The sequence below is a fragment of the Octopus bimaculoides genome, chromosome 1, assembly GCF_001194135.2.
Source record: "Octopus bimaculoides isolate UCB-OBI-ISO-001 chromosome 1, ASM119413v2, whole genome shotgun sequence".
Classification (NCBI taxonomy): Eukaryota; Metazoa; Mollusca; class Cephalopoda; order Octopoda; family Octopodidae; genus Octopus; species Octopus bimaculoides.
The window spans coordinates 154,353,092-154,363,267 of record NC_068981.1 but is presented as its reverse complement, the minus strand read 5'-3'; the positions used below and the strand labels follow the sequence as shown (position 1 = coordinate 154,363,267).

The following is a 10,176-nucleotide window of genomic DNA, read 5'->3' as shown; positions in this document are numbered from 1 at the left end:
GAGGAGGAGGAGGAGGAGGAGGAGGAGGAGGAGGACAATAATGATAGTGATGATGATGATAGTGACAACAAATATTAATAGTATTAAAACTTGATGGCAGAAATGTTACAGTTACCTGGTAAGGTCATCACTATGAGTGGCGTGATCCGTATCTTCTTCGTAATTCTCACTCTGTAACAATGACTCTAAACTGGGAGCAGCTGATAATGCTTTAAATCCAGTATTTGATGTCCTTTCGGCCTCATGTACTTTTTCCATATACTCAATCTGCTCAGTAATACTATTACGTTTCCTGTCACTAACGTTTTCTTCGGCAATTTCAGAGGCAGTCTTCACTTCATCTTCAGTAACTGGCTGTGTTTTATAACGTTCTCGCTTCTTTCTGTCGATGTAACGCTTTGCTCCACTAGCACACTTTTTGGATTTTTCTTCTAGCTTTTGAAAGATACAGGCTCTGGCAGCAACACTAAGATGAGTAATGTCATCGTCTTCTATGTCAGCATCAATTGCTAGGTTTTTCATACTATCAGAACCCTGAGAGTCTCTCTCAAAATCTGAGCAAGATGAAACAATTCCAGAATCAGTTTTATAATCCCTTAGAGCTTGCATTGCAGACTTAAAGTTATCCAACCCAACAGTCTCTCCTTCAGGGATGGCCATTAGCTCAGCTGCTGTAACTGGCAGAGTTTTATACCTCTCTCTCTTTTTCTCTGACATTTTCTCAGGTATGTAAGGCTGTGGATATTCAGTTTTCTTCCCAGGATATGTTTTACGTTGCTTTTCTTGATCTTTCAATTGTTCAAAGATGTTAATAGATGACCGTTTCATCACCAAAGCTCGGAAATTACTCACAGTTTCCAAACTGTAAAAAAAGTACTATCTGATCAGGAACTATTATAATACAAGATTCTAAACCCCAAGAGCTAAGCTTATGTATAGAAGATTCTCTTAAGTGCATTAAATACGAAAATCATAAAATAAAACTTAATTTGAACGTAAAAATAATAAAACATATTTAAAATATTTATACAACCAAATAAGTTTAAAATGAAATATTTTTAGTTTAATCTACATGGTAGAAATAAATGGTTAAATGCCCAGCATAAGTTTACTTATTTATTCAAGTAAATTTTATAAAATTAGATAAAATAAGATAGGTATATAATGAATTGGTTACACATTAATATCACAGCAAACCAATTATATTTATAATAGGCATCAGTATGTGACTGCAAGTAATGATATTGTTTTAACACTTTTGTCAAAATTTAAATGTAAAAATATAATACATATGATAGTAATTAATTAGTTAATGTAAAACTGAATTCTAACATTTTTAAAAGATTAAAGTAAAATCCATAATTCTAAATTTTAATAAATTAAAGACCTGTTCAGTGTACAAAGTGTCTAAGATGAAAATATAGTCCTCTTCTTCTTCATTCAATACAAAGCAAAATAAATACTCTATATATTTATTCTTCTGTTTTCTAATTAATTAGGTGATCATCTTGAGCATTTCTATTGAAACTCTCTCAGACTCTTTTGATGTAGTTGTACAAATTATTTTCTAAACCATGTAATCAAGGTTCAGTATCAGAAGTTGCAATCATTAATAAACACTAACTCCAGCAATTGTTAAGAATGACCAAAAGAATTCAGTTGTAAACTATTCTGCCAAATTTTTATCAATTGATTCTTTAAAAATAAAATTTATAATGTTTGAAATATGCTATTCAACTCATTATGTTGCATATAATTCCAGTCCTATATCCAAAAGAACAAAATGCTAAAACACTAAATGAAAGCTATGAGAATTAATATTCTCAACTATACACATTTTAACATGAATTAGAAAACATTTTGGTTTAACATTTCCCAATTTCTTTTTAAAATTCTAATTTCTATTAAATTTTATCAACATTTAGAAAATGGTATAAGGATACAAGTGATTTATATTTTGAAACAACACAGAGAAATAATTTCTATGTTATTGATATTGCCACTATTAAAAACTACTAAGGCAGCAAGCTGGCAGAATTGTTAGCACGCCAAGTAAAATGCTTAGCAGCATTTCATCAGTCTTTACATTCTGAGTTCAAATACCACTGAGGCTGAATTTGCCTTTCATCCTTTCAGAGTCGATAAAATAAGTATCAGTTGAGTTGATGTAATCGATTTAGCCCTCCCTTGAAAATTGCTGGCCTTGTGCCAAAATTTGAAACAATCATTAAAAACTGCAACCCTTAGTCGTTAATAAAGAAATTATCATTAAAAACTGCATTAAACTGTTTTGCTAATTTTCCTTTGAACTCTCAGATTATTTATAACACAAATTTACTTATATTTTAGTCTCATTTACTTTTATTTTATATAAAATATATAAGTATAAAATACTGAATTGCTAGAAATGGTTAAATTAAACCTTTCAGAATTATTTATCTATTTATAACAATTGTTTGTTTGGTTTGAACAAAGAATTTGAAGTAAAAGCCAAAAAAGTAAAACTTATAATTTGAACAAAACAAAATTTAAATATATAACAAATGTAAGAAAAAATAATAAGATTTCATAATATACAAGAAACATCTTAAAACAAAGTAACCATTTTCCCATAACTCTTGTAAAATTAATAATGTAAAAGAAGACAATATTATCTTGTATAATTAATTAAGTATTACTTATAAACAATCATAATTCTTTCTAATTAGAATATTTAGAAAATATTGCGAAATAGTTTCCTTTTATGTATTCAGACACATACTTGCCATCGCAATAAACTTAAAAGTTTGCATTGTAATTACCAATGTAAAAACTAAATTTAAACAAAAAGGATGCTTGAAAATATACAATATGTATTGTACTACAACATCGAAGGTGACAAACTTCATGCTAAGGATTATTACTATATAACTATTCTTACCTATCAGCTTCTTTCACCTCTTCTTGTGTAACGGGTTGTGTCCTGGACCGCCAGTCATCTCGACCCCGTTGATATTTCTTCCTCCTTTCCTGGGAGGCTTCTTTACTAAGAGCCAAATCACTTAATTTATTAAAAAGTTCTTCAGGTAACATAGTCTTCTTTTGAACATCTTCAAAGTAAGTTCTACTAACAGATCCTAACCTGAAATTTAGAATTAGAAAATTTTGTTAAAAATGTATTTGAAAAGAGAGTTTGGGATTGTTTCTAACAGGAAATACTAAATGAAAGGAAACTAGATCTGTTTAACCAAAACAAGGATTACAAAACAGAAACCCAAGTAACAATAGTGATGATGCAAAGATAACAATAATAATTGTCTAGAAGCATATTATTTTTTTAAAAAAGCATAAAAAGGAGTTGAGATCAATTGAAATATTTTGAAATTTCCTACTACAAACAACAACAACATAAAAAAGAAAGTAATAATAATAATGAAGATTTCTTTACTTTAGCACAAGATCAATTACACTGCACAACAAATTTCAGGGTCAAGAAAAAAAAACATAGTTCTCATGTACATTTTATTATGAAGTTGATTGTGCTAAATTCAAATTTTATAACAAAAATTTCCCATCATGTCACATTTTCTTGTAAATTACCGACTTAATAACTATGCAATTTATACCAATTTCCACGATACCATAAGTTTATTTTGCTCCCAAAGTCAGATTATATATGTCCATTGTAATATAATGAATCGGCATGTTTGTTAGCATTATATAATGTACAAGCTGAATTACCCGGCATTGCCCAGGTTACTGCTGTTCTTATTCAGATTAGTAAACAATAAATATGAAGATATATTCTTTTTCTCATAATTATTTCAAAATATCTATATTTTATTTTAAAATATCCAAACTTTAATGACAATAGAATTTAAAACTGAAAATCTGTCAATCTTGAAGCACCTCAGAGTAAACAATATTCATTGTGTAATTTTTTGTTGGTATCGAAATGAGTAAATTGTTGCTGCTTCCAACTCATGAACAACCAACATAGAGTTGGCCATAGGCGAAGTATGTACTAGAGAGATGAAGCTCAACTGCATTAAGGGATTGATCCTGATATTTGTGAATTGAAATACCAAAACTTAGTTTGACTGGAAACTGAAGCCTCTTAAATTCAAATGAAACATCTGTAGGTATGACAGGAAATAAAGAATTTTGGAATAAAGACTAGCTGTTATGAGAGCTCCATCAAAAAAGTGTTACAAGGGGGCAACCTGTTAGAAATCTTCCAATCCAGGTAGCTATATTAAGTTGAAACTGTAGATGGAAAGCTTTGCCATAAATTTCTAATTCCACACAAGGAAATAATGTGGACTGTTATTAATTCTAGTCAGGGTAGTTAATGTTACATGCCATAATCACCTAGCTATCTCAAAGAGAGGTAAAGACACCTTCTAGGAATCCCCTCATTCTTTGGACTCGTGTTAGTGAGGAAAAGATTGCACTTAAATTCTTTACATGTTCCATCTACCAGAAAATGTCCTTATCCCAAATGCTAAAAGTTTGAAAACTAAAAATCAAAACTGGAAAAATAAAAAGATTTAGTTATTTTAAATTATCAATTTTCCTTCTTTATCTAATAAAATGTACTACTTACCCCCACCCCACCCCACCCAACTTAACTTACAATACCTTACAATTAGTAAGCAAGTTTTAGAAACCAATTGAAAATTATGGATTATCTCCCTTATATTTAACAGCATATTTATTTTCAAAAGAAATGAATGCTTTCTTTATCAACTATTTGTGTATCACTTCACTTGGTTATTTAATAGTAAGAAAAACATGAGAGACAGGAAGTAGTAGATTCCAACAGTCATTAATTATTTGTTGTTATTTTCTTGATTAATTAATATTATCCCGAAAAATTCAAATATATGCAAAGGTTTAAGATGAGTCAGAAAATTGACAAATATTTTTAGTATATCTGTTAAGAGAACAATGAATTGTGTACTTCTCAGCTGCTTGTTTCTGAGTTACTTCACTTCATTTGACAATAGAAAAGACATGAGGACAAAGAAGCTATAGACGAGTCAGTGGTCATGGATAAATATTTTTAGTTCTGCAAAGCAGCAAAAGCAAGATGCAATATGATAGGACTGATCTGCATCAAGGACAAAATGAGACAATTTGTTGTGTAGCCTTATAGAAGTAAGGGAAGGTGAAAGTAATATGTGAAGAGGTTGTTGAATGTGGAAAATAAATGGGATGACTACATCAATAGCAATTCAGATATAGGACATCAAAGGTAATAAAGGAGAAAGAAGAAGAGAAAAATCAGTAAATAAATTAAAATACAAAATGTAAAACACATAACAATTAAATTTACCTTGATCTCGGTGTTTTTGGAGTAGCAGCTCCCGATGTTGATGAAATTTGAGTTTCCATTTGAGAAATTCTTTCTGATACTGACAGCGTTTTTTCTTCAGGTTTTTCATTAATAACCTCTGATTGTAAAGAATCTTGTCTAAAATATATAAGAAACATAGATGTAAGATCTTGATACAATAGAGAACAATTTCTTTATACTACCAGCTGAATACCAAAACAGAAACAAATAAAAAGATTGCATTATATCCCCCAAAACATGCATTAAACAGTATTTAAATGTATAACTGAAAAAAGAAATTCATAAATTTATATGCATACAATTATGCAAAGGTTTTAATTAAGGAGTGCATGAATTTATAAAGATTATAAAGAAGCGAAATTTCATAAACAAGTCATGTAAATCAAAAAGCTTCAATTGGTAATGGATGTAAGTACTAAATTTATTTTTTCCCCTTGCACTTAAGTTCTAAAAGCTTGTTTTAATACATGTGTATATACATAATCATGTATATGTGAGCATATATATGAAATGGGGAGAAGAGGAGAATCTAAGCACTTTTGATTTAAGAAACTAAATGAGTTCAGTTTATAAATGTTAGAATGTTAGCCTGAAGAATTTTTCAATAAAAAAGTAATCAAGGTAAAAAAAAAAGAAAGGCTATTGTCACGAATGAAATGCTATGAATAAAACAAATAAATAATGTTATTTTTCTATTTTGATAATCCATGTTAGTAATAAGATTTGAAAGATTCAAAATTTGTCAGAGAGCTTGATAAATTTTAAATCTTTGTCAAGAGGGAAACTCTTAAATGATCCTTCACTGTATTTGGGGTATATGGACTCCAAACTGAAAAGGGGACATAATGTAGGCTCCCTTTTTTGTGGCTGTGGCACAGTTAAAGTCATGGGTCAACAGTTAGCTTGCTTTTATTGGATTCCTCCTGTTGTTTGTTTGATTTGAGAAATAACATAAAGAATGCACAAGATTGTATAAAAAAAGCAATTGGTTAAGTTTGATACAGACACAAAATAGTAATTAGCATTAATCTATGCTGTCATTGTTCTACCAAGTGAAAAACATTTTATTTTTAGCTGCTTAAATTAATAAAAAGAAGTGTATTTAATAGGTCAAATTAAGCATAATGATAGTGCTTTACTACTCTATTAGTGGTCACACTAATAGAGGAGTAAAGTAGTTCAGATCTCTCCTTAAGTGCTTAATTAACTATTCATTGGAATCAATTTCATACTATGAAACTACTGACATTATAATCAATCTTGACAGTCATCTGAGAAATGTTTCAGTAACCAATACCTTATAATACTAACTTACCTTTGAGAAAGAAAACATAGTGATAAAAGGAATGGGACCAATATTTGACTCCCTATCAGTAATGACAAATTGTAAGGGAAATATCTGGATTCTTATTAATAAAGAAATTAGAAAAAAGTGCACATAAATTCACCTTAGCAATCAGTTTAATGAAGCTTTTCAAGTTCATTTTATTCTCAGCTTCTTAGACTTCATCAAGATTCTTCTAGCATTAATTCATTACCTTCATATTTGGTTGTGAAATGTTCATTGGGGTAAACATGGTTTCTATTTTCAGGCAATCTCTGTTAATTAATTTGCTAACATACAACTATTTGAATTTAAAAGAACAGCTTCTGGTCAAAATCCTTGAATATGCAGGAGTTCCATGTCCTAACAATTCAGGAATTATTTTTGGCCCTTTATGTGCCAATCTGGCTGAGAATGTCGATGGTCACATATAACAAATCCTCAAAAATTCCATAATTTCATGTAGGAATTCTATTGCTAAATTTTATTCTAAATATCAGCTCATTATATCAATAAATTAAAATGTTATAATAATTATCTAAAACCTATCTTGCCTAAAATCTTAACTATTTTAAAAACTGAAATGCATATGTAGTTGATGATTACTAGAAATACAATATAAAGTTAATCTGTAGGAAAGAAATGGGCAACAATAATATATACTCTGGGTAAGGTTCTAAGTTAAAATCTACTGAATCAAAATTTTTAATTTATCAAAAGTGATTAGACAACTGATATGCTGGACAATCAAAAGTTAAAGATGCTTGATAGCTATAATGGGTCACAGGGAAACAACAATTTCTAAGACTTAGGAAAAGTAATTAGTGATGGGAATTAAGCAAGTAACAATATTATAGATTTAACATATTGGTATCAGCCAGAGAAACTCAGTTGTGAAATATCAAAAAAAGTTTTAATAAAGTTTTTAAAGCTAGATGGAGCATTTATTTTAATCTTAGGAGAAACATTGCTTACTCCAGAATCATAATTTTAAATAAAGTATAACACTGATTATCATAAGTATCAGTAAACTTACCGAAGAAACTGACTTTCATCAAAAACATCTTGTTCAGAAGTATAATCATCAATTTCCTCTTTACTTCTCCTGGACTGGAAGACTTCTGCTAACTCTGGATCCAATTCTTCAGAACATGAATTTTGCTTGTGCAGAGAAGAAGTGCGCTTTAAGATACCTCGATGAATGCTTAAGTGAGGAGTATCAATTGAACCTTCACTTTTCCTATGTTTAGAGATTTGTGATACAGTATTTGGAGTAGCTGGTTTTTTTATCTCATCTCTATTCTCATCATTGTCTTTTGATGTTTTTGTTGACATGATGAGCGTTGAGGAAGTAGTTGATACAGATCTTTCTAATGATTTGTCTTTTATGTCAGATGTTGAAAAAGGTGTCTTTTTATTAGTGTCTATGATTTTCTCTGAAGCCCCAGTGAGGCCTACAACATTAGTATCAGAAGAAACATCTGTTTTAGTGCCAGAAGATAATACTTTAGTGTGAGCTGTATCCTTAGATTCAGTGACTGCTATATTTTCTAAGGTTCCTGTTAAAGTCGCTGATGTTTGTGTAGGAAGGGATGTTTTTGTGGTTTTAGATAAAGAAATATTAGTTTGTGCCATTGATGAAATATTTGTTTTATCTAAATCAGCAGCTGTAGGTGCATATACATTACTGTTCATTGTCATATCAGACTTCACAGTTGGTGTCTCAGAAAACTTGTCCATACTACTGATGTCAGATGGAGTTGATAGATCTTTAATGTTTACAGTACTCTGCACTATAGAACTGGTTTCAACAGTATTAGCTTTGTGGATTTCCTTAGATGTTTTATTAGCTTCTATAGTTGCTGTTTTCATTTTTTCAACAGTTCCATTCATTGCTGCTAAATTCACACCTTGAATCTTATCCACAGATTTCGTAATATCAGTGGGTTTAGTTATAGTCGGCTGAGTGACAGCTGTGCTGGTGGATGAAGTTTCAGTTGGAGTGGTCATACTTTTTGTTACTGTCACTGTTTCTGTTGTTTTAGATATTGGTGCTTTTGTTGTTGTTATTGTGATTGTGTCGGTATTCTTACTTGCAGTAGTCACTATTTTTGAGGCTACAGCTATACCTTCAGATGTAAATGCAACTGGTGTTGGAATCACAGCTGTGGCACTAGCTTTTGGTCCTGTAATTGAGTCAGTAGCACTTGATCTTTCAACAGAGGTAGTTACAGTTTTAGGTTCAGAAATTATTTGTTTGGTCTTAATACTTGGATCTATACTTGCAACTGTAGTAACTACAGCTGTCTCAGTTATCTTTCCTGCAGTAGGCAATTCTTGAGGAATCCCAACAAAATCAGTGTGTTTTTCTACAACAGAGGTCAAGTTATCAGTCACAGTAGCATCTATAGGTTTTGTTGTAGTTTGTATTATTTTGGGAGACATTGTAGTCTCTGGAGATTTTAAAGTAATACCAGTTGTTTTGCTAAGTACAACGTTATTTGCATTAGTAATTGTAGCAGGCATTGCTTTAGAAGCTGATGTTACACTTGCATCTGTGACTGTTGTTGTAACAGGAAGTGTTTTAAGAGAAACTGTGCTATCTGTGGATTTTGTTGTAGTTTGAATTGTACTTGAAGATGTTGTGGCATCTAACATTTTTGTTGTAGTAGGTGTTGGTTTAGAAATTGCTGTAATTTCTGTAGGTTTTGTTTCCAAGCATGCTGTTTTGATATCTGTGGTTTTTGCTTTAGTTGATGCTATTACAGGAGCCATTAGGGTATAAGGAACTTTTTGATCCACCTCTGTAGCTGTGTTCATTGTCACAGTTGATGGTATTTGAGAAGCTGCTGTAGAATCTGTAATTTCTGTTGCTGTAGGTTCTGATTTTGAAGCCACTGTTGTATGTATGAGCTTTGTTGCAGTTGGTAAGGCTTGAGGGGCCATCGTTGTATCTAAGCTCTTTGTTGTAGAGGTCAAAGTCTGAAGAGGGTCAGTTGTACTAGAGGTTTTAGTGGTCGTTGTCATAGTAGTTGCTATTTTAGGACCTATTGCTGAGTCTGTTGTCTTTGGTACTGTTGTTGGTGTCTTTAGAATCAGTGTAGTATTACTGACGCTTGTTGATGAAGGTGTTGTGTCAGCAGCTAGTTTAGTATCACTGATATTTGTTGGAGTGGTGGAAGCCACTATTGCAACAGGAGCTGTTTTAGGAACCAATGTTGCATTAGTGGTTTTTGTTACAACAGATTCCGTTTTAAGAGCTACTGCAGCATCAACAGTTTTCATTGGCACAGGTGCTGTTTTGGGGGCCACTGTAGCATCAACAGTTTTTGTTACCACAGGTGCTGTTTTGGGGGCCACTGTAGCATCAACAGTTTTTGCTACCACAGGTGCTGTTTTAGGAGCCACTGTAGCAGCAATCGTTTTTGTTGCCACAGGTGCTGTTTTGGGGGCCACTGTAGCATCATTCGTTTTTGTTGCCACAGGTGCTGTTTTGGGGGCCACTGTAGCACCA

General features: G+C 31.6%; 1 protein-coding gene across 13 annotated transcripts in view; it reads right to left on the bottom strand.

Annotated features, from left to right (window-relative positions):
* Positions 1 to 10,176, bottom strand: part of LOC106868432 (supervillin) — a 269,304-nt gene that overhangs the window by 94,999 nt on the left and 164,129 nt on the right. For 11 of the 13 annotated variants that reach the window (XM_052971707.1, XM_052971702.1, XM_052971738.1 and 8 more), the window contains 4 exons: positions 7,699 to 10,147; positions 5,318 to 5,455; positions 2,921 to 3,121; positions 116 to 862 (listed from right to left, as the gene is read on the bottom strand). In XM_052971707.1, coding sequence (XP_052827667.1) covers positions 116 to 862; positions 2,921 to 3,121; positions 5,318 to 5,455; positions 7,699 to 10,147 — 3,535 coding nt within the window. The remainder of the gene's footprint in view (positions 1 to 115; positions 863 to 2,920; positions 3,122 to 5,317; positions 5,456 to 7,698; positions 10,148 to 10,176) is intronic. The other 2 variants (XM_052971742.1, XM_052971749.1) reach the window with 1 other exon arrangement.